General features: G+C 48.0%; 1 protein-coding gene across 2 annotated transcripts; it reads right to left on the bottom strand.

The window, feature by feature from the left end:
• Positions 1-753: 753 nt before the first annotated feature.
• HMOX1 (heme oxygenase 1) lies at positions 754-7,861 on the bottom strand. 2 transcript variants are annotated; one of them, XM_086401230.1, is made up of 5 exons: positions 7,728-7,861; positions 6,453-6,573; positions 3,780-5,859; positions 2,441-2,540; positions 754-1,485 (listed from the first exon to the last, which is right to left on the bottom strand). In XM_086401230.1, the coding sequence occupies exons 3-5, from the start codon at positions 4,293-4,295 to the stop codon at positions 1,355-1,357; spliced, it is 747 nt and encodes a 248-aa protein (XP_086257356.1). In that variant the 5' UTR covers positions 4,296-5,859; positions 6,453-6,573; positions 7,728-7,861; the 3' UTR covers positions 754-1,354. The 2 variants fall into 2 exon arrangements, with proteins under 2 accessions (XP_086257356.1, XP_086257355.1); XM_086401229.1 differs by having other exon boundaries at positions 3,780-4,271.
• Positions 7,862-24,742: the final 16,881 nt, after the last annotated feature.

Raw genomic sequence — 24,742 nt, 5'->3', positions numbered from 1 at the left:
CTACCCACTCCAGAATTGGAGAATTCCATGGACAGAGAAGCCGGTGGGCTATAGTCCATGGGGGTCACAAAGAGTCAGACACTACTGAGCAACTAACACACTTTGAGGACTTCGGACAATGGAAAAGGCTTGGATCTAGAGCTGGCCAGACCTGGTTTAAATCCCTCCTGACCCTCTAGAAGTGGTAACTCCTCAGTTTTTCTGAGGATCAAATGAGATGACATCATGTGAGGTGACTTGCACAGTAAAGAATCACTTGGCAAGAATCACAGAACACTGATCTCCCTCGTTTCATTATTAAGAGTTCACGTTGTGTGCTGTTGGCATTTTACATGCATCTCATTTGCTTCTCAAGACAGGTGAGCTGGGTCTCTGGTGTTAAAGGTGTCTAAATTGAGCCCCAGAAGGGTTAATACCTAACCCCAAAGGCAGTTACAGAAAGAAGAAAACCAGGGTTCTTACTCCAGTCCCTACAATTCACTGTACAAGACAGATCTTATTCCAGAATTTGCAGCTTTACAGTGAATCCCGTCCTTGGTAAAGCTGTCTTCCATCAAGCAGGGTTCACCCCAAAGATGTGCCCACTGACTGCTTCAAGGTCGCCCCCACCACCCTCGGAACAGAGCACAACATCTCAAACTGGCTCCTGTGTCACCCGCACTTTCACCTTCTGCCCACCAGACTTTCAAGAAACAAGTGAGGAAAAAAGGTCAGTTCCCCAAGGGTAACAGAGCCCAAGAAAAACACATCAAGTTACTATCAGGCCATTTAGTTTATTATTTCACATGAAAGTCAGCAATCAAGGCCACAGTCCTGTTAAACACTTCCTCCCCACCCGCCACAAACCACCCCTACCCTGTTATAAGAACAGAACAGCACACAACAGAATACCATAGTTCAGGCTGAGCCAGGAACACAAAGCTGCTCCAACAAAAACAAGACGGAAACATAAGACACAACATCTTTGAACATATACAAAAATTGCCATGGCCCATAGGGCAAGCGGTCACAGCGGGTCAAAAGGGAGACCTCAGACCCAAGGCTTTTGGAGGTTTTCAACAGCTGTTGCTCTGGCTACATCTTCTGGGCTCTGCTGCAGGAACAGGAAGGGGAGAGTGCTGAGGGGCCAGGGAAGACCCCTTGTCCCACTTTGAAGTTCAGGTCACTGGCTGGATATACTTTGGGTTGGTGGAGATATCTCAGGCTCCTTTTATCCAGAAGACAGGGATACAGGGAGACAGCAGGAGCCCTGACAGCTGCCCCCTGCCCCAAGCTCAAGGGAAGGAAGCCAGCCAAGAGGCTGCCCCTCTCCACGAACAGTTTTCATGGCCCCCAGGAGCCAGCACACTTGAATTCACATGGCGTAAAGCCCCACAGCGACCGTGGCCACCAGAAAGCTGAGTGTGAGGACCCATCGCAGGAGAGGTGCCTGGGAGAGGACGCTGGGCTGGGGCTTCCCCCTGGACGCCTTGGTGGGAGCCAAGTCTGAAAGAGAAGGGAGATGATGTTAAGTCCAGGAGGATGGAGGCAGGGCCATTTGACGTCATGGAAAAACAAATCAAAACCACCTCAGCAGCGTCTAGTAAAGTCCCTGCTAGATGCAAACCAGTAGCCCTCTAGCCACTGCTTGGATACCTCCTAAGACAGGGAGCTTACTTCTCCAAGCTGTCCACTCTTCCATTTTCGGCCAGATTGTGAGAAGTACTCTCCAGGGATACCCAGGGGACCATAGTTTGAGAATTGATGTATTAGGGCTGAGTCCCCTCCCCCCTACCTTGTAATCTCATCAGGAATGGCCACATTCCAGTGTTCCCTGCAAAACCCCACCAACGGAGGGGTCCATGTAGTCCTGGCATGCATGAGCTATGGTGGCACCAGGAGCAGAGGCCTGAGATGACCTGCCAAGCAGGTGGCAGAGCTTCACCCCTCCCCTCTCTTGACTCCCAAAGCCACACTCTCGCCCACAGGGAGGGAGGGAGGGGACTCTGGTGCTCTGGAAGTTTCCCATGTTTTCTCAGCACTGCCACCCCCTAGAGAGCTTCTCTGAGCCTGAGGGAAGGACTAACCCAAGATAGGACCCTGCGTCCACAGCGGGGGGGATAGCTAGAAGCTACCCTGGGCCCCTAGCCCCAAGTCAGGGGGTCTCTGCTCGGGAACCATTAATAGACCCCCAAAGGACCTAAATTGTGTGTGTGGCGGTTGGGGGAGGACTTGTCATGACTTCAGAGTATCCTTTGAGTACTCGAAAGTGAGCTAAAACCAGCCCAACTCCCCTGATTCTAGAACTGGGGAGACTGAGGCGCAGAGGGGCATCCTGGTGAAGGCTGGCTCCACCCCTGACTTCCCATTTAAAGCATGGAGAAGACAGAAGAGTCAGAGACACCAGAGCCAGACGACTGGGCCATATGCCTTCCACACACGCCCCCGGGGAGGCCCTCACCTTGCGCCTTGCTGCCGGCTCGCCTGTGAAGCTCTGGTGCCTGCAAGGGATCATGGTCCTTGGCCTTCTGGGTCAGCAGGCCCTGCAACTCCTCAAACAGCTGCAAGAGAACAAAGTGCACGTCTCCATGAAAGGTGGGGCCAGGCCTGCTGATGGGAGGTCTGAGGTTTGGTTGTGAAATAGCAAGACAGAACAGAATCACAGCAAAAATACTGAACATCCGGGTTAAGAGATAAGATGTCACAAGTTCATTAACTCGCCTGCCTGCTCTTCCCCAAATGCTCCTCAATAACAGCCATTCTGAATGGCCACTCATGCCCATATGCTGGGTCCCTTTGAAAAGTACCATGTCTTGAGTGGTCCCCAAGCAGGCACTCAATGCTCTGTGGTACTCATTAGCTAGGGTTACAGACCAGGTCATTGCCACTCCAGAGATTCAGTGCCTGGGTGGTGGCTAACCCAGAGGTCAAGCGGCAAGGGCCAGCCCTCCCATGGGGCTCTGGCTCCGAAACACCTGTTCTTTCTACACCACCTTTCTGAAAGATACAGCTTTTCTCAGAAGACTGACCAGGTGTGCTGGGTATTTTTTAGCCGTATGCAAAAGATGCACATTGCTCAATAGCGAGTGCTATGAGCAATCTCCTCTGGGGTCTCAGGCTGGGAATAAGGAGCCAGGAGAGCATAAACTAAGAGCCCAGTTCCCACAGGGCCTTCAGATAGGAGGAGAGCGACAGAATTCTACAACATCAGGGTTAGAAGGAATCTCACCCCCACTGGGAACACCCATCGTGGTTCTGCCTAAGAAGTCACCCTTCAAGGCAAAACCTATCCTCCCCTGGATTTGAGACACTTGTAGAAAGACAGATCATGCCTCCTGACTGGGCTGAGAGGCCCAGATGGCAGAGGCCAGGTCTGCGGCATCCGTGAACCCTGCAGTGCCAACCTGGCTACATATGAACACACAGCCAACTTGTATGTTGTCACAGGGAGTTATCACAGAGTGCCACAACGGTGACGCTCACATCGTACAATAACCGTAGCTAATGTTCAAGGGCTGACCCTGTGACATGCCCTGCTTTGGGGACTTGATTGATTTAAGCAGTCACAACAACTCCGTGAGCTAAGTGCTATTGTATCCCCATTTTACAGATGGGGAAATTGAAGTACAAAGTGATTAAGAAAGGGATTTGCCTAAAATCACCCCGCCAGGTAAGTGACAGAACTGGAACCCTAGACTCCAAGCCTCTGCCCTTAAATACGACCCTTGACCCCCCTGCCCCCCACCCTGGAAGAGCAGCTGGAGGCAGGGGTGGCCTTGCAGCACAGCCCATACCCTCACCTGGATGTTGAGCAGGAAGGCGGTCTTGGCCTCATCCAGGACCCTCTGCCGGACCTCGGGGGTCATCTCCAGAGTGTTCATGCGGGAGCGGTACAGCTGCTTGAACTTGGTGGCACTGGCGATATTGGGGAAAGTGAAGAAGGCCAGGCCCTCCCCGGAGCTGGGCAGATTCAGGGCCTTCTGAGCAATCTTCTTGAGAACTTGGCCCCCAGACAGGTCTCCCAGGTAGCGGGTGTAGGCATGGGCCACCAGCAGTTCGGGCTCGGTGTGCCCCACCTCCTGGAGTCGCTGAACGTAGCGCTTGGTGGCCTGCGTGTAGGGGATGGCCTCCTGCCAGCGGGGCCCGTACCAGAAGGCCATGTCCTGCTCCAGGGCGGCCCGGCGGTGCAGCTCCTCTGGGAAGTAGAGGGGAGTGTAGACGGGGTTCTCCTTGTTGCGTTCGATCTCCTCCTCCAGGGCCACATAGATGTGGTACAAAGACGCCATCACCAGCTGAAACCAGAGCAAGCAGGTCATTATCAGAGCATCCAGCCCCTTGGCACTATCGCCTTCAGAGTCATCCTTGTCACCTCCCCAGGCTGGGCTCCCACCTCCTGCCAGTCCCTCTAACCCTCCGCATGTGGCAGCCAGAGAAAGTGTCACAGGAGAAAATTTTCATTGTGCACTGTCTGAGCCTAAAAACCTTTTTATCACACTGGAAAAAATACAAATCCTCATTTCATCCTTGGAAAAATCTAACAAAGGAATGGCTATGCCCATTTTACAGGAAAGACACTAAGGCTCAGAGAGGGTATGACACACCGAAGTCACAAAGCTAGTAAGGAACAGAAATGGAGCCAAGCACAGGCATGGCTTTCTGGAGGAAGTAACTGAATGAACGTGCTTACAGGAAGACACCAGGCACCTCTCCCTGGCTTTTGACCTCTGGGGATCCATCTGCAGGGCACAGCTCTCCCCAGAAGACCCCTCTGAACCCCATCACCTCTGAAAGCTGGGCTGGGGGACTTGAGCCCTTGGCTGAGCCCTTGGCTCAGGTAACTCCCATTACACATTAATTTGAGTTTGAAAGAGGACAAAGTTTAGATGTTCCGGCTGAGGTTTTCAGGTGATTTCTGAGCCTTTAATCATTCGTGGGAGCACTGTCTCTCACCAGTGCAGAAACCCAGGCAGCCTGGTACAGAGCAGCCTGGGTTTTCAACTGTGACCGACCTGGCCCTAGCTCCGCTCGGCCAGTCCTCAGCTGGGTGACGGTGGATAAAACCACTCTCCCTCTCTAGGCAATCTGGGGCCTGAGTGACTCTGCACAAGACAAGCCTTGGTCCCCTTCCTTGCAAAGAAGGGTAATCTGACCACAGACTGATGGGGCAGGTGTGCGGCTCAGGGAGGATGGCAGAGGTAAAGCGCTAGGCGCGACCTGGTAGCCAGCACTGAAGCTGGACCGTGGTGATAAAAAACGCTACCTCCATCAGCACAATCCGAGTGAGCACTGGGTCCTCTCCTGGATCTTTGTGCTGACTCTGAACTCAGGGGCCAAGAAGGAAGCTCCAAAGTGTACAGTGGCTGGGTATGGGGTATTCCAGCGGCCACCTCCCCACTCCCATTACAGCAACTGTACATCAGCTTTTTCAGGGGAGTGGGGGCAGAACAAAGGAGTAAGGGCTAAACTCACATCCACAGGACACAGCCCAGGGCTGTGAGCCCCTTAGGGCTGCATGTTAAATCGCCCTTCACTGAAGCACCTCTCCTGCTGGAAGTAGGGGGCATCTCCCAATAGCCAAAGACAGGGTGTCCGGAGTGGTGAGCCACAGCTCCCCACCCCTACTGTTCAACCCCAACAAGCCTCTCCTCACACCCAGCACCTGCCGGGTTCTCTTGTCACATGCTTTCCTTCCACGTGCATGAATTTCACAACCGTGCTGAGTAATAGCAAAAATTCACACCTCAAATGGGCGTGAGGAACACAATGGGCACTTGAGGAAATCATGCTAGGTACTCCCCTTGGTCCAGTGGTTAGGACTCCGTGCTTCCACTGCTGGTAGCATGCGTTCGCTCCTTGGTTGGAAAACGAAGAGCCCACGTGCTGTGCAGTGTGGTCCAAAAAAAAGAAAACCCTGCTGTTGAAAAGTCTCATTTCACAGGTGAGGAAAAGGTACCTTGGGGAGATTAGATGGTGCCCATAGTCTTACTATTAGGGGATGGAAGAACTCAAGCTCGAACCCATACTCCCCCTCTTACCTTCAGAGGCAAATAAGATAACCAGCCTTGGCTCGATTTTGGCCTCTCCCATTTTCTTACAGGCTGTGTGACCTTCTGTTAGTTACTTAACCTCTCTGAGCCTTCCCTTCCTCATCTTCCTTATCAAAGCTGAAGCACTAATTAAAATTAAGTGAGTAAAATGCCAAGCAGGCACTAGGTGGTCACTTAAAGAGTACCACTGCCCCAGCCCCTCCACAATACCACATTGCAGGCTGTGAAATCTGCTGTGTGACCCTGGGTAAGTCATTTCCACTCTCTGAGCCTCAATGTCATGACCTGTAAAATGACTCCTTGAACATGCTCATCGGGTCCCTCTGCATCTCAAGCAGCCATGCCCACTAACACCACTGCTCTGCGCTTTGGGTGCACTCCCACCCAAAGTACCCCTGCCAAGGCTGGTACCTCCAGTCCACATACCTTAAAACCTTCTTGGGTCAGCTCACCCTTCTGAAAGTTCTTCATGAACTCTGCATTCTCCGCCTGGGTGTGCACCTCCTTGGTGGCCTCCTTCAGGGCCTCTGACAAATCCTGGGGCATGCTGCAGAGAGAAGGTACAGAGGTGAACAAGGGAGTCGAGGACAGGGCTCTGGGCACAGTCTCTTCCAGCGTGAGCTTCTGAGGGGTACCCCTGCCTGTGTGCAGGACTTAAAAAAGAGATTTCCGCTTTTATCAGGCTTCTCTGCGGAAACCCAGGTTCCCATCTAATACACAGCCACTTTCCCAACTACCTTTAAGATGCAACCCCAGCCACACTTTTCAGTTATTAAAACACTGTAATACGGGTCCCACAAACCAACAGGAAAGGTCTGGCCAATTATTCTCAATAGAGAAGAGAAGGGGGCAGCATCGGTGGGCAAGGTGAACACTCAATTCACCTGCAACTGCTTCCACTGGCTTTTAGACCCAAGATTTAACTCATTAACTTTGTTGAGGTTTCAGATACAGATCTCATGATCCCTTGTAATATTCTGCTCGCAGCAAAGTATTGAAAAAGCTCAAGTAAAACTCAGCTTTACTCAAAGAAACAGTCCCTTTTGGGGAGTATTTCTGCCTCTGCATCCACCTCCCACACGAGTGTCATTTCTCCTTTCTGGCCAGCACTCCTTCAGAAACATCACCCCCTGTTCTGTACATGCTGGTCAAATTCTTGGGAGATGGGAGGCGCCAGACTCAGAGGTGGACAAACCCAGGGCCAAATTCCAGCTAGTCAGGAGACCTTGGCTTGCTTGCTGTGCCTCCTCTACTATGCCACTCTCATACTGCAAACGCGGGCTCAGGAGCCGGGGTGATGTGCTCCTTAATTCGACAGCTAGCCAGAGGTGGTGGATGCGGCCAAGAGGAGTCCCCAGTAAGAAAGCCAGGCTTTGTCACCCAGGCTCAAACAGTCGCGAGGATCCCGGATTAAGCAGACCGCTACCTCCAAGCACTCGCACAAAACCAAAACCAAAGTCGGTCCCACGACAACACTCCCATCAGGTCATCCACAGGGAGCCAGGCATGTCAATCACCTTTCATCTCTCCAGCTGCCCCACCGGGCGGGACTGGCACCCAGCTCCTCCTAACACCAAAGCCCCAAGTGACCGTCGCCCGTTCAGCGAGGTCGCTTCCTGCTTCCCGGCTCGGTCTCGGGAGCTCTGTGGGAAGAGGGAGCTGCCCTGCCCGGGAGAGGCCGGTCCCCCGCCCCGCACTTGCCTGCTGTCGGGCTGCGGGCGCTCCATCCTGCGGCTGTGTAGGTGTGGGGTCGATGCTGGCTCCGAGAACTCCGGCTCCGAGAACTCCGGCTCCGACGGCCCAGAAGTGGATCGAGGAGGTGGGAGGGCTACGGTGCCGAATCCCAGCTTCGCCGTCTATTTATCCCCGGGGCGAGTCACGTGGCCGCCGCCCGCTGGCCTTTCCCCACTTTGGGGCCCGAAGTTGCAACACCCGCGGGAGCCGGCGCCCCGCCCGCCCCTGGCCTGCGGGGGCGGAGGAGGAGCGGTCATATGACCCGTGGAAAACAATCTATTTAAAACAAGACGTAAAAAAAAAAAACTTCTGGAAATCTGTGCAGCAGTGTGATTTTGCCCCTTTCAGAGCCTCCAGCCCAGAAATGGTACTTGAATACCCCAGGAATCTGAATGGTTCCAGAGAGCTGGGAGGCAGGGATTCTTAGAGCAGGAGGCTGCAGGGCAATGTCAAGGACTCACCGTCCCCAGACCCTGTCTGCAGTCCCCCGCACCAGCCTGCTCCCTAAGTATCACCTCCTTCTGGGACCCTCAGCTGGCAGCCTGAGGGTCTTCCTCATGTTCCTTTTGGCCATTTTTTCTTTCTTGAGCACCTACTAAGTGCTAAAGACGGTACTGTTTTCATGGTTCATCCCTACAGTTACCCTATGAGGTAGATCTCTACCATTTTACAGACAGAGAAAATGAAGCTAGGGGGTGGGTGGGGGCAGGGATTAAGTGACATGACCAAGGATACACATAAAGCAGGAAAACGGGACCCAAACTTCAAGTCTCTGCCTGTCTCCTTCAGGCCCTCTTAGCACTTGGTTCCCAGCTGGACAATGATGTTGGTCATCCAGACCACCTCCCTGCTCACCTGTGTAGGAGCTCATTGAGTCTGAGTTATCTCATCCTCATGACTCAAATGATAAAGAATCCGCCTGCAATGTGGGAGACCTGGGTTTAATCTCTGGGTTGGGAAGATTGCCATGGCAACCCACTCTAGTATTCCTGTCTGGAGAATCCCCATGGACAGAGGAGCCTGGCGGCCTACAGTCCATGGGGTTGCAAAGAATCAGACATGACTGAGTGACTAAGCGCACATGTGGTACCCACCCGGGCCTGGAACAGAGCTGGTCCTGTGATCAACTATGGAATTGATATTGCATGAGATTGATCACTTAGGATCAGGGGAAGCAGGTCACTGGGCAAGCCCAGATGACAATGCGAATGACAATATCAAAGTCTCTTCCCAAAGTTGCAATTCTGGATTCTAGATTAACAAAACAAAAAAAGAAGTTTAACTTTGACTCAGGACAAGGATGTTGTTTGGAAAAGAGGTAGCAAGTGCTCCACTTCTGAAAGAATGTGAGTACAAGCTTGAGGACGGCCAGCCCAGCCATCAAGCACGGATTCTTGGATTGGGGGACTACAGCGGCTGAGGCGGTCCTTTCTGGGCGTAAGTAGAAGTCTCTGATGTTTGGAGACAGTCTGGAAGAACCAAGCAGGTACTGGAGGTCAGTGTGTCCATCTGACCCAAGGTCAGAGCTCTGGCCCATGATCCATCCTCTTCCAGGATCACTGACCTGAACTTCAACCACCAAATCAATCAGAGACATGGGGGCTGCTCAGTCTTCTAGAGAGGGGGGCTATGCCAAAGAATCTAGCTCTTGGTATAAATTATATATTGACCTTCTGCTTCGATGAACCATGATAACAATACTAATAGCTAATATTCATTGAGCCCTTCCTGTGCGTCAGATACTATACTAAACACATGTATTAACAGATTGCTACTGCTACTGCTAAGTCACTTCAGTCGTGTCTGACTCTGTGCGACCCCATAGACGGCAGCCCACCAGGCTCCCCCATCCTTGGGATTCTCCAGGCAAGAACACTGGAGTGAGTTGCCATTTCCTTCTCCAATGAATGAAAGTGAAAAGTGAAATTGAAGTCACTCAGTCATATCCGACTCTTAGCAACCCCATGGACTGCAGCCTATCAGGCTCCTCCATCCATGGGATTTTCCAGGCAAGAGTACTGGAGTGGGGTGCCATTGCCTTCTCCATTAACAGATTAAATCCTTGTAATAACTCCATAAGGCTGTTACTGTTATTGTCCCCATCTTACAAATGAGGAAACTGTGGCAGAGAGGTGAAGATAATGGTTTGAATCCAGGCAGTCTAACATAAAGATTTCAAAAGTTCAAGGTAGGGTGTCATGTCTCAGAATCCAGTAGAAGGTGAAACAAGCCAAAAAACAAACCATGGTTTTTCCCGCTAGAGCCCAGAAGTCACCTCCATGGTTGTCCTTGAAAGGCTCATTCTACAGAGGATGGCATTTACCGGTTCACAAGATTCACAGAGGTAAGGACTAGAACTGGAGCTGCTAGCAGATTTCAAAAAAGAGTTGCCAGGAACTTTCTAGAAAGAAGGATTATTAGAAACAGATATCTCCATTAGAATGTAGGCTCCAGGACGACAGGGGTTTTGTTTTGTGAATCTCCAGAGCCTGGAACTGTGCCTGGTAAGTAGCAGACAATCAACATTGAATGAATGAATATATGCCACAAGATCTCTTTCTGGTAAACATGATCATACAGCTAGGTTGCCAGAAAGAGTTGGAATCAAGCTACAAGTTTTGATCTTAGTCTGACTTTACTGATCACTTACTGTGTACAGAACCCTTATGTGCAAGACTGCATTTAATCCTGGCAAAAGCCCTGTGATTTTCATCTCTGTTTTGTCCACGTAAATACTAAAGTACAAAGAGGTAAAGTCGTTTTCCCAAGTCACATAGCTAGTAATAGCCAAGCCAGGATTCAAAGCACAGCACTTGGAAGCCAGAATCCATACTTCTGACCCCCATATCACATGCCCTTTTATGGGAGGCCAGTCTATCCTCCAAGAGTTTACAGGATAAGAGTGGGAAAGTCTGAATGCTTGCCGTCAGCCTGTCCATTCAGAAAGCCCAGAAGGTAAAGCTCATATGATCTGCCATTCTCATACTTAACATGGGGGAGCAGAAGATCCAAGAGGAGAGTGACTTCGCCAGGCTGTGCCCCACACAGAGCCTTCAGTGGCCCAGGGGTCCTGGTTCCAAGTCCAGGCTCACTCCTCACTACAGCTTCTTCCGTGGGAGCCCCTGACTTAGCCAGAACAGACCCCCCCACCCCACCCCACCAACACATACACACAAACACACACAGACAACCCTAGGGCGGAGGGGGCTGGATAGGGCTGATCTAGTATCTTCTGTCCCAGTGTTGAGCCTGTGGCCTTTCCCCATGCTGATTCAGCTTCCTGACTTCCTCTTCTCTGTTCTCAAACAACTGGAATGATTTAAATATTTCTCCTCCTGTGGTAGGCTAAATAATGCCCCCCACCGTGTCTACATCCTAATCCCCAGAACATCTGAATATGTTACTTATTTTACATGGCAAAAAGGATTTTGCAGATGGGATTAAGTTAAGCATCTTGAAATGAGAAGATTATCCTAATATGATCAGAAAAGTCCTTATAAGAGGGAGGCTGGGAGGTTACAGATACAGAAGGTGATGTGATGAGGGAAGCAGGACAGAGATATTGGAAGATGCTGTGCTGCTAACTTTGAAGACGGAGTTAGGGGCCACGAGCCGAGGAAAGCTGGTACCCTCCAAAAGCTGGAAAAGTTGAAGAAGTAGATTCTCCCCTAGAATTCCAAAAGGGATGCAACCCTGCCCACCCATTTCAGGACTTCTGACCTCAGGAACTCCAGAGAATAAATCTGTGTTGTTTCAAACCATTGTGTTTGTGATATTTGCCACGACAGCTTCGGGAAGCAGGACGGGGTGGACAGAGAGATCCTTCCTGCCATCTCCCTGCATGATGCCTAGCATTCCACCATTAAAGTGTTGTTGTTGTTCTTTAGTCACTAAGCCATGTCCAACTCTTTGTGACCCCATGGACTGGAGCCCGCCAGGCTCCTCTGTCCATGAGATTTCCCAGGCAAGAATACTGAAGTGGGTTGCCATTTTCTCATCTCGGGGATCTTCCCGACCCAGGGATCGAACCTGCGTCTCCTGCACTGCAAGCAGATTTTTTTACCACTGAACCACTTGGGAGTTCCCTGCCCCCCAAATAAAGCTTAATTCCATCAGAGAACCCACCACCCTCTCTCTGGATTCCCTTGCAGAGTCAAATACTTGAGCAGCTGAAATGGGCCAGTTTTATTATGTGTGGAGCTGGAGGTACAAAGCTGAAGAGGCTAGAACCCCACTTTGACAGAACATGGGTGCTCAGTGTCCTTATGAAGTCTGGGCCCAGGGAAATTATCCAGAAAGGGGGTAGGTAGCAGCAAAGCCATATGTAGATGGAAATGGGAAAGAAACACTGGAGTTTGCTCTGAGCCAAGCTTTCTCCCAAGCAGGGTCCCATTTCATCCTCCCCATACCCAAGAGGTAAGCATTTATCTGTGGTAAGCAGAATCATGGCCCCTCAAAGATGTCCTTGCCTAATCCTTACAACCTGTGAATATGTTCTGTTATCATCGAATAGGATCATTACCCTTTGCAGGAGGCCAGTTGTAAATGTCTAACCTGAAGCCTGTCTCCTCCTCAATCACCCTTTGCACATGTAATTAAGGTCACAGGTCTCAAAGTAGGGAAATCACTGCAGAGTCTCTGGAAGGGCCTAGTCTAGCCACATAAACCCTTGCAAGCACAGAACTTTCCCTGGCTGGAGATGTCAGAGAGATATGAAGTATGGGAAGCAATAAGTGATTGTGATGCTAAGTCAGTCAGGTCAAGGTGGGCTCCACAGGCTGGGAGGTGTGGGAGGATCATTCTTTGGGGCCACAGGAAAAAGTCAGAGTTGAGACCCCAGGTGGCCCAGACCTGGCAGGGACAGGCAGCAGCCTGGAGGTCAGCATGGCTGCAGCAGAGAGCGGGAGGGGACAGGTGGAAAATGGGAGCAGGAGAGACATGTAGCCTGTGAGGCCTGCAGGCCATTGCTAGGACCTTTGTAAGTAGGGGAGACCCAAGGGCTGGGAAGGGAGGAGTGCTGGGGTCTCACTGGGTTTTCCTGGGATCAATCACTGGCTGCTCTGGGTGACACAGGACATTGGCAGAAGGCAACTGACCACACAAATCCAAGGAGAGATGATGCTGGCTTGCAAAGAACAGAGAGGTAAGTGGCCTAGGGCATGCATATTGTAAAGGCAGAGCTTTACATGTTAGGATTAGAATAGGAAGTGAGTTGTGAGTAAGAGGAGCTGTCAAGGATTAACTCCAAAGTTTGAGTTCAACCATCTGGGAAGATGGAATGATCAGTTGGCTGTGATGGGAGACCTTCAGCAGCTCAACCTTGGACACATCCCTTTTGAGATGTATGGGACAGGGCTTTGCAAACGCGGTGCAAAAACTTGAGTGAAATGGGAAGCGTCTACCCTTTTCTAGAAGTTTCACTTCCTCCTGCCAGCAGGGAAGACTGCCCTTACCTAAGCATCCAGCTGGAGGCTGAGGAAGCAGCTGGGGTGACTCAGCAAAATCTGCCTTTCCTGTCTCCGCCAGTCCCCCTCCCAACCATGACACAGCAGAAATGGCACGAGGGGAACGTGGAAACCCGAGACTCAGCTTTCCGAAGGCGCCACCCCTCCGCCCGCCTGGAAAACGGAAGCGGCATGGGCTGCAGGGAGGGGCTAGGGCTGCGGCTCCTCAGGCACGAAAGTGAAAAACCAAGGCGAGGCCTCCGCGGAGGCTGGGAGAACACAGGGTTGGGGGTGAGAAATCTTTAGCTTCAGCTGGACCGGTTTTCCAGGCGAATCAGTGGACTCTTTCCTGGGTGTCCTCAAGCAGGGGTAGCCAGACCGCATCCATGCCCCACACGGATCAAAGAGAACAAGCAAGTCCTTAACCCAGGGAGTGTAGGGGGATGGGGTGGAACGGGGAATGCCACGGTGGTGTGCAGGCTACATAGAGCCCAGCCTTGGTCTCCGCAAGGTAGACGAGCCCCAAATCATGAAAACCATCCTCAGTCTGGACTGCAAAACACTGAATCTTTCTAGGTTGCAAGAGGCCTGATAAACAAAATTGACACCCCAGCGACAGAATGGGAGAAAAACGTTTGGACTTCTTGTAACAGACAAAAGATGAACATGGCTAATAAAAGGGCTCCTTATAAGAGATGTATAACTGAATCACTTTGCTGTCCACTTGAAACTGACACAACACTGTAAGTTAACTGTACCTTAATATCAATAAAAACAAAGCGGAAAAGGAGAGGGGAGGGAGAGCTCCCAGAAGCAGGAAGACAGTCACCAGGAAATGTTAGCATTTAATAGGAGTTGATTATCATTTCCCTTCTGGGAGAACTGGGTACCCCCATGAAAGAGCAGGAGAAGAGGGCCTGCCAGGGCGCAAGATGAAACACTTGTTCATTCCTTATCTCTTCTTCTCCTCCTCCTCCTGATTTGGCTGATAAGGCAACTGAGGTGCTGGCAGCACTTCTCTGGTTAACACTCGTGATTAGCTCCACGTAGCCCTTGGGATAAAGTGCAAGCTTTTCAGTCTAGCCCTCTGCCCTCAGCCCAGGCCACGTCTCCAGTAGGAGGGATCCCACCCCTCTCGTTCCCTTACACCCTGTGTGCTAGTTTCAGGAATACCTGACTACTCCTGAACTACAGAAGCTCCCATCCCTCTGGGCCTTTGCTCCAGTGGTCCCTCTTGCCTAGAATGTTCTTTCCGGTGCTTTTGCTTGGCTACTCACCTTTCAAGACTCAGCCCAGAAATAGACCTCCAAGAAAGAGGTAAACCTATAAAGCATACAGAATAAAGCATAAAGGAAAAACTTACTGACCTCAGATTTGGCAAAGATTTCTCCAATACAACCAAAAGAAAAGAGCAGAAAATATTAAAAAAAAAAAAAAAAAAAAAAAAAACCAATAGGACTTCATTAGAATTTAAAACTTTTGCTTTTTAAAAGACACTGTGACCGGGACTTGCCTGGTGTTTGAGTGGCTAAGACTCTGTTCACACCGAGTGTAGGGGGCTGGGGTTCCATCCCTGGTGAGGAACTAGACCCTGCATGCCACAACTAAGACCCAGAGCAGCCAAATAAATAAATACTAAAAAGAAAAAGATACTGTGATGCAAAAAAAAGAGGTGTCTTTTAATAGACACCTATTCTATTTAATAAAATAGAAGAGAATATTTGCAAAAATACATTCAACAAAGGATTTGTCTATAGAATATGTAAAGAATCAATATGATTCAATAACAAGGCAAATAAGTGAATCTTTTAAATAGGTAGAAAGTTTCAGCAAATAATTCACCAGAGAAAATAGATGGATGCTAACTAAGCACATGAAAAGACATTGAAGTTCATAGGTCATTTTGTTGTTGTTGTTGTCCAGTTGCCAAGTCATGTCCAACTCTTCTCAGCCCCCCAGATAGCAGCACAACAGGCTTCCCTGTCCCTCACCACTTCCCAGAGTTTGCCCAAGTTCATGTGCATTGAATCAATGATGCCAACCAACTATCTCATCCTCTGTCGCCCTCTTCTCCTGCCCTCAATATTTCCCAGCATCAGGGTCTTTTCCAATAAGTTGGCTCTTCACATCAGGTGGCCAAAGTATTGGAGCTTCAGCTTCAGCATTAGTTCTTCCAATGAGTATTTAGGGTTGATTTCCTTTAGGATTGACTAGTTTGATTACCTTGCAGTCCTAGGGAGTCTCAGGAGTCTTCTCCAGCATCTCAGGTCATTAGGGAAACGAAAGTTAAAACCGGTATGACATACCACTATAAACTGATTCGAATGGCTAAAATTAAGGGCTGACTCTTCCTGCTATTGAAAATGCAGACAAAGGAGAACGTTTACTGCTGGTGGGAACATGAAATGGTACTTGCCAGAGGCCAAAGGCCAGAGTGTGCCCCACCACACTCTGGTGTAAGGGTTATGCTACTTTGGTATAAGGGTTGTTTTGAGCTGAAGACAACTGAGAAACAACAAATGTCAGAAAACCACTTCTCTGCTTTTCCCCTGATTTGTCTGAAAGCAGGTTTAGACAACTCTAGACTCTTAGCCTAGGGATGGCACCCCAAAGAACGGGCATAACAAACCTTTCCAAATTAACCCTTATCTTCCATGAGTTTCCCCCGTATGCTTACCCTCCCGCTGCTTGCTGCCCCCAAAGCCTAAACTCTTTTTTTTTTTATCTTGTCACCTCTCTACACCCTTATTCTGTTAAGATGCTACATAAGCCTCAGTTCTAAGGATCTTTTGACTAATTCACCACAGTGTTTCTCCCACATGAATGAACCCTCTGCGTTTTAACACACTCTGCTTCTCTTGTCAATTTATCTTCCCTCAGTTTAATTTCCAGGGCCCCAGCTGGAGAACCTAGGAGGGTAGAGGGAAAGGTTTTCTTCCTCCTATACAGTACAACCACTTGGAAAAACAGTCTGGCAATTTCTTAAGAGCCTAAACATACACCTGCCATTCAACCCAGCCATTCCACTCCTAGGTATTTATTTGCAAGAAATGAATGCATATGTCTATACCTGTACATGAATAATCACAGTAGCTTTATCTGCAAAACCCCAGACTGAAAACAACCCATCTACAGGTAAATGGGTAAACAAACCGTGGTACGAACATGCACTGGATTATCAGCAATGAAACAGAATGAGCCACCACTGATCCATACAACATGAAAAAATCTCAAAAGGATTCTGCTGAGGAAAAGAAGTCAGACCTTCCCCTAAAAGAGTACTTACTGTATAATTTCTTTTATGTAAACTTATATATAAATAGGGCATTCCTGGTGGCTCAGATGGCAAAGAATCTGCCTGCAATGCAGGAGACCTGGGTTCAACCCTTGGGTCAGGAACATCCCCTGGAGAAGAAAAATGGCAACCCACTCCAGTATTCTTGCCTGGAGAATCCCATGGACAGAGGAACCTGGCAGGCTATGTCCATAGGGTTGCAAAGTCAACACGAATGAGTGACTAACACTTATATATAAATTATATATGAAGTGTATATAGAAATACATAAAATTCTGGGAAGTGTAAACTAATATAATCAGCAGTTCTCTTGTTGCAGGGGAGGATAACAAAGAACGGTGAGGAAACTTTTGGGACTGATGAATAAGTTCATTACATTGATTGTGGAGATAGCTTCCCAGTATACTCATGTCAAAATTCATCAGTTTGCATCCTTTAATATATAGAGTTTATTGTATGTCAGTTACATCTCAATAAAGCTGTAAAACAAACTAACTTGGCTCAGACTTTTCCTGAAGTTCTTCCCCTTGCCTTATGGGTCCCTGGCTGAGGTCCCTGTCCCCCAGTAGCCTCCATCCTGACTGTAAGATCCTTGAAGATAGCAAGGATCGTGACACTCCCTATATCCAGTCCCTTCATATTAAATGATCTTTTCATATTAAATGAAGGAGGCTTAGCAGGGTTAAATTTCCTGCCCGTGGTCACATAGCTCACCTGAGACATGAGGGAGGCCAGGTGTGTCTGGCTGTAAAGCATACTGAAGTTCTACAACAATGAACTGTCTAGAAATCCTGGGCCTGAGGTGGTGAGGAATGAAGAAAGACTAATATCTTTTTCTAACATTGCCCAGTCTCCATTAACACAGGTCCAGGAACTGAAGACCACAGCCAGACCAGGCAGCAGTCCAGTGTTAGGGAGCTCAGACTGCTAAAAAGCTTGGCCAATATGGAGCCTGACTATGGCTCCAAGACCTGGTTGGACCCGGTTCAGTCTGATCACAGCACTTCCACAAAGGACTGTAGTCATATCTGGGATTCATGACTTATCATGTATATATTTTTCAACACTAAGCTTTTATTTCCTTGTCTGGCAAAACAAGGAGTCATAACAGCATCAGCTCAAGGGGATGTGGTGAGAATTAAATCAGTTCAAGATCTGTAAGAAGCTCGAAGCTGGGCCTGGCACAGGAAGCCTGAAGTGAGTGTTAGCTGTTGTTTGGTCTGAGAGTGGCATCTAGTTCCCCTTTCAGGGCCCCCAAGAGCCTTTTTCCTATCTAAAAGTTTCTGGATGGTTCTGAATAGGGTCAGGCTCACTAATACCTGACAAACTTTGCTCTCAGTTGGGAGTTTTGAACAAGAGATTTCTCATCTTTTTTCTCAAAAAATCATCTTTGAAGTAATTCCAAATACACAGAAGTTGCAGAAATACTACAGAGAATTTCTGTATGTTTTCACGGAGATTCACTAGTTGTTAGGTTAGAATTTGGTCCCTTTTGTTTAACCATTCATTCTCCCTCTCTTTCCATTATATATATGCTCTTTTTGACATTCATCTATGAATTTTTTTTTCCTGGCTCATTTAGCATGTAGTATATCCAGAAGACTGTCTCTGGTAAGCTGCGATCCAATTATAAACATCAGGAAATGTGACTTTCACACACATTCATTATATTAAAGCTATGTTCAAATTTCAACAAGTGCCCTCAAAGGTCCTTAACTGCCCTTTCCCTCAGTCCAGGTTCTAACCCTTGCATTTAGTTGTCCTGTTTCTTTGCCCTCTGCCTTCCTGTGTTCCATGACCTTGTCTGGCCATGATCCGGACCAGCAGTTTCGCAGACGATCCAGCTTTTGACTAGAGCCCCATCTCTTAAAGAGGACCATCCCGCAGACCCCACTGGGCTCTGCAATCTAAAGTGTGAAGCCCCCAGAGCTGTTCCTGGCCGCAGGGAAGTGTTAAGTTTCCTAAAACAGGGATGGGAGGGAGGCGGGCTGGGGAGCCGCGGGAGGGGGGAAGGGGAAGAGGGCTTGCTGGGGGCGATTCAGCCGTCAGCCAGGACCGGCTTGATCCTGGGAGTCGCCGCTGCCTGCCTAGTAACTGGGACTTTGCCCGCAGGGATTAAGGCGGGAGCAGTTGGAAACCGTGACTCGGCGAAAACAGATCTCGGGACCGTGACTCAGCGAAAAGCTGCTGGGGACCGTGACTCAGCAAGACGTGCTGGGAAAGGATTGCTCAGCAGGGCAGGCGGAGCCCGGTCACGTACACTGGCGCCCAGGCCGTCCGCAGGAAGGGGACAGCGTTCTGCCCTTGACCCCCTGACCCCTCCTTACCGCCTCACCTTCCTGAGCTCAGCTAACACCATCGCCAACCGCACAGGCCTGGCTACTGGGAGGCTTAAATGAGCTCAGAATGGTAGGGGTTCACAGGGTACCTTAACAAATGACCTGGAGACAGTAACTTGGCCATTCACTGCCTCCAGCAGCGTGGGAACTGCTGGAGCCCTGGGAAGGTGGGGTTGGCACAAATGAGTGATCAGCGATTTCCTTCTGCCTAGTTCAGTAAACACTTGGTTGTCTCTCTGGGTCTTCAGTTCCTCCATTTTAAAACTGAGGAACAAAGATAAACTCCCTTCACTTAATGCCATTTCATGAATCTGTTATCATCTTTGAATTTTAAATAAATACATTTTTTTAAAGAATCTGTTTTTACCTATCAGTTATGAAAGTACTGAGCTTCCCTGGTGGCTCAATGCCTGCAAAAGCTGCCTGCCATTGCAGGAGATGCAGGTTCGATCCCTGGGTGGGGAAGATCCCCTAGAGAAGGAAATGGCAACTGTCTCCAGTATTCTTGCTGGGAAATCCCATGGACAGAGGAGGCTGGGGGAGCTACAGTCCATTGGGTCACAAAAGAGTCGGACACAACTACAGCAACATCTGAAAGCACTGCACGGCCACTTGGCTCACTGAAGTTTATAATTTCACACTTGGAGAAAATTAGAGTTAATATGCTAGGCAAAGTGTAGCATACTCACAAAGGAGTAAATATACAATATGATGAAAGGTAAAAAACAGTGACCACAGTTTAAGAAGTAGGTGTCTTTCTTTATAGCCTTTTCCTATGCAAATTCTGTATGTTGTGATAATGTCTATTTTGTGCCTCCCCCCTTTAATTAACTGCTTTCTCAAATTATCACAACCCGCTTGTAAGCCTCATTTCAAAGGCTACACAAAAATCCACTGAGTGGGCATATTCATTCCTTCAAAATATAGTTAATCTAAATAGCCAGCACCTACAATAAACCTTTGGGTTGCTTTCTGTTTCTTTTCTCTTTCTTCCTCCTTGCCTCCGTCCCTCCCTCCCTTCTTTTCGTCAGAAGGGAAAGATGAATATTTAAAACAAACAAAAATAACCTGAGTGGATTTCACATCCTAGAGGAGGGGCATAATTCATATCAGAGATTTGCCTTTTTGATTTTTGAGCACACTTTGCCTGCCTCACACCCATCCCACAGGGTCTGAAAGGAAAAGGTGAAACAGAAGGAGAAAGAGTGAAGAGGGAGGGGCTTCTGAGAAGGTCCTTCAGCCTCAGCTGGAAAGTCAGCCCACAAAAGTCAGAAAACAGTCCTGCTGCCACATTGAGGTTTAGGGTGAGAAAGTGGTGAGTGGCCACTGGGCTTGTGGGCAGAGGCAGCAAATATGCAACTTTAAGGCACTGCCTATGCTGTGTGCCCTGTAATTCTCTACCACCACCACAGATCCTCAGGCACAGGTTCAGGCACAGGTCTTGGTAGGAATGAAGGTGAAGAAAAGAGATGGCAGTCGCAGAAGCAGGAAAGAAAGGCAAGAAGGCTGGCTAGGGGGACTGTGAGCTCCCCCAACAAGCAGTGCCTTGGGTGGAGGGGGGGCGGCGCTGGGAGCTTTGCATTTGAAAATTAGAAAATAGGGTGCTTCCATATAATCCAAGAAGTTGGGGTGTCAGGGAGGTACAGGCTGGGTTACCTAGCATTGTGAATATCAACAAAAGGAACATCTTTAGGCAAAGTGTTTCCTTATATAAAACAAGTAAATGACAAGGCCCGTGAAGCACAGGGACAAGTCCACACTGCAACTAGAGTAGCCCCCGCTTTCCACATCAAGAGAAAAGTCTGAATGCTGCAAGACCCAGCACAGTCAGAATAAATAAAGGAAAGAAAGATACCTGAATTATAACTAGGCTAAGAAGATTCTTTGGGACACCATCTCGTCTGCTGGATTTTCAAGTAAAGTCACTATTCCTTGCCCCAGCAACTTGCTTCTTGATGTACTGGCCTGTTGTGCGGTGAGCAGTATGAACCTGGACTTGGTAGCACGTGGGGAATGTTGTGTCCCTCCAGAATTCATATGTTGAAGCCCTAACCCCCAGTACTCAGAAGATGACTGTGTTTGGAAATGAAGTTAACACGACGCCTGTAGGGTAGCTGTAATCACTGTGACTGGCGTCCTCCTAGGAAAAGGAGAGATACACAGAGCCCTGGGGGCACACAAAAGGAAGGGTCACCTGCAAGCCAAGGGAGAGGCCTCAGAGGAAACCAGCCCTGCCGACATGCCCTTCCAGCCTTCCGAACTGGGAGAATGAGTGTTGCCAGCCAGTCTGTGAACCACGGTCCTGGCATCCTTAGCAAATGAACACAGGGTCCCAGACTCTAAAACCCAAGGGACCCTGAGAGATCAGGCTTGTCCAGTTCCACCTTCCTCTACCTCTTCTCTCCCCATGCTCCCCCTTGAAATTTTTTAAAAATGTATTTGGCTTTGTTCTGTCTTAGTTGCAGCACGCCAAATCTTTGTTGCTGTGCTCAGGCTTCTTTAGTTGTGGCAAGAAGGCTTCTCTCGAGTTGTGGCGTGCAGGCTTAGTTGCGTTGTGGCATGTGGGATCTCTGCTCCCTGGTCAGTTATCGAACTTGTGTTCCCAGCTTTGGAAGGTGGATTCTTAACCACTGGACCACCAGGAAAATCCCTCTTTCTCCCTTTAAAAAAATTTTTTTAAGTCTATTTTTTTAAAGTCTTTATTGAGTTTTGTAAGTCTTTATAATATTGCTTCTGTTTAAAGTTTTGGTTTTTTGGCCAAGAGGCATGTGGAACCCTGGGGCCTTAGTTCCCGAACCAGGTGATCAAACCAGCACCCCCTGCATTGGGAGGTGAAGTCTTAACCTCTGGACTGCCAGGGAATACCCTCTTTCTCCCCTTTCATTGTGGAAGCATTTCAGACCTCTTAAGAAGCTGAACAGAACAGCATACCCTTCCCTGAGGTCACACACTGGTGACACTTTGCTGCTTTTCTTTCTCTCCCTCCTTTTCTCTTCTACAGCAGAACTTGGGAGATCTTTGCAGGTTTGGATCCGGATCACCACCATAAGGGAAAGATTGCGATCATGGGAGTCACGTGATTTTTTTGGGTTTTCCCAGTGCATATCAGGGGCTTCCCCGGTGGTGCTAGTGGTAAAGAACCTGCATGCCAATGCAGAAGACATAAGAGACATGGGCTTAATCTCTGGGTTGGGGGGATACCCTGGAGGAGGGCATGGCAACCCAGTCCAGTATTCTTGCCTGGAGAGTCCCATGGACAGAGGAGCCTGGCGGGCTACAATCTATAGGATCACAAAGAGTTGGACACGACTGAAGTGACTTAGCACGCAAGCTCGCACAGTGCGTATCAGGTTCTAGTTACACTGTACCGTAACCTGAGTGTGCCATAGCATTATGTCTTAAAAAAAAAAAGATGTATAAACCTTAATTTGAAAATTCTTTCCTTATCACACTAAGTGAAATAAGTCAGAGAAAGACAAATACCATATGATGCCACTTATATGTGGAATCTAAAATATGACACAAATAAACCCATCTATGAAACAGAAAGAGACTCACAGAGAAAATGGACTGTTGCCAAGGAGGGAGAAGGTGTGCAGGAGAGATGGAGAGAGAGGTTGGTGTTAGCAAAAGTAAGCTTGTACATAGAGAATGGATAAATGGCCAGGCCCTACTGTACAGCACAGAGAACTACATTCGATATCCTATGATACTGACATATGTACACTACTATGTATAAAATATGTATAAAATTTCCCCTGTATAGCACAGGGGAAAAAGAAGAAGGTACAATCTGTCTTTAGGACATAAATTCAGTTAACCTTAAAAATGCACTCCAGGACTTCCCTGGTGGTCTAGTGGTTAAGACTTCACCTTCCACTGCAGGGGGTGTGGGTTCAGTCCCTGGTTGGGGAGCTGAAATCTTACATGGCCAAAAACATAAAACATAAAACAGAAGCAATATCATAGCAAATTCAATAGAGACCAAAAAAATTGCACTTCAATAGACACTGAAATTGAACGTGTTAGTCGAGTCAGTTCAGTTCAGTTCAGTTGCTCAGTCGTGTCCAACTCTTTGCAATGCCAGGGCTATATAGCCTGACAGGCTTCTCTGTCCAATGGATTCTCCAGGCAAGAATTCTGGAGAATTTCCTTCTCCAGAGGATCTTCCTGACCTGGCCTTGCAGGCAGATTCTTTACCATCTGAGCCACCAGTGAAGCCCATAGACGTTAGTTGCAGACAAATACCGTTTGATTCCACTTCCACAAGATTCCTAGAATAGTCACATTCATAGAGTCAGAAAGTACATTGGTAGATGCGGGAGGCCAGGGGTGGGAAGTTAGTGTTTAATGGGGACAGAGTTTCAGTTTAGGAAGGAGATGGATGATGGCAAGAGTTTCACAACGGTGTGAATGTACTTAGTGCCACTGAACTGTACAGTTAAATATGGTTAAACAGTATGTTTTATATTATGTGACTTTTACCACAATAAAAAAATTTTTAAAAATCCTGTGATAAACCATAATGGAAAAGAATATTTAAAAAGGAATGTATATGTGTGTATATTTATAATGCTAATTTCTTAGCTTTACAAAAAATATATAATATATATAAAATATATATATAAGATATATATATGTATTCACTCTGCTGTACAGCTAAGAAATTAACACAATATTGTAAATCAACTATACTTCAATGAAAAAAAAACTTTCTTTCTAAAAAATGCTAACCATCACTTGACAACACAGGGTTGACACAAACCTTCAATTTGAAAAAAAAAAAAAAATGCAGTATCTGCAATCCCAGTGAAAAGAGGTATGCCTGTACTTTTTTCCAGCACTGTTTAGAAGTAATTGAAGATCTCATGACCCTTTATCTGTGAGAGCAAGGGCTCACAGTATCATTATCACAATAAAGTGACCACTGACTCTGTGACATCCTTCGTCTGTCCACATTCCATTTCCCCAGGAAGCCCCCAAAACAGTTCTTTAAATTACAGCTTCCTCCCTTCTAACCCAGTCAAGGTCCACGTCTTCCTCTTGGTTGTCTTTTTAGTGTCTTTTGTGACATTAACTCACAAAGAATTGTTTTGAAGGGTCAGGTCAGTTGCCTTGAAAATGTATGTTTCATGTTTTAGATTTGTCTTTTTTTCTCCTGATTAGATTCTGGCAAGAAAATTAAGAGATACCAAGGGAACATTTCATGCAAAGATGGGCTCGATAAAGGACAGAAATGATATGGACCTAACAGAAGCAGAAGATATTAAGAAGAGGTGGCAAGAATACACAGAAGAACCGTACAAAAAAGATCTTCATGACCCAGATAATCACGATGGTGTGATCACTCACCTAGAGCCAGACATCCTGGAATGTGAAGTCAAATGGGCCTTAGAAAGCATCACTACGAACAAAGCTAGTGGAGGTGATGGAATTCCAGCTGGGCTATTTCAAGTCCTGAAAGATGATGCTGTGAAAGTGCTGCACTCAATATGCCAGCACATTTGGACAACTCAGCAGTGGCCACAGGACTGGAAAAGGTCAGTTTTCATTCCAATCCCAAAGAAAGGCAATGCCAAAGAATGCTCAAACTACTGAACAATTGCACTCATCTCACATGCTAGTAAAGTAATGCTCAAAATTCTCCAAGCCAGGCTTCAGCAACACGTGAACCGTGAACTTCCAGATGTTCAAGCTGGTTTTAGGAAAGGCAGAGGAACCAGAGATCAAATTGCCAACATGCGCTGGATCATGGAAAAAGCAAGAGTTCCAGAAAAACATCTATTTCTGCTTTATTGACTATGCCAAAGCCTTTGACTGTGTGGATCACAATAAACTGTGGAAAATTCTGAAAGAGATCAGAATACCAGACCACCTGACCTGCCTCTTGAGAAACCTGTATGC

The sequence above is a fragment of the Bos grunniens genome, chromosome 5 (genome assembly GCF_055505025.1).
Source record: "Bos grunniens cultivar Pamir isolate PY7600 chromosome 5, Bosgru_T2T1.0, whole genome shotgun sequence".
Classification (NCBI taxonomy): Eukaryota; Metazoa; Chordata; class Mammalia; order Artiodactyla; family Bovidae; genus Bos; species Bos grunniens.
This window is presented reverse-complemented; position numbering and strand designations above follow the sequence as displayed.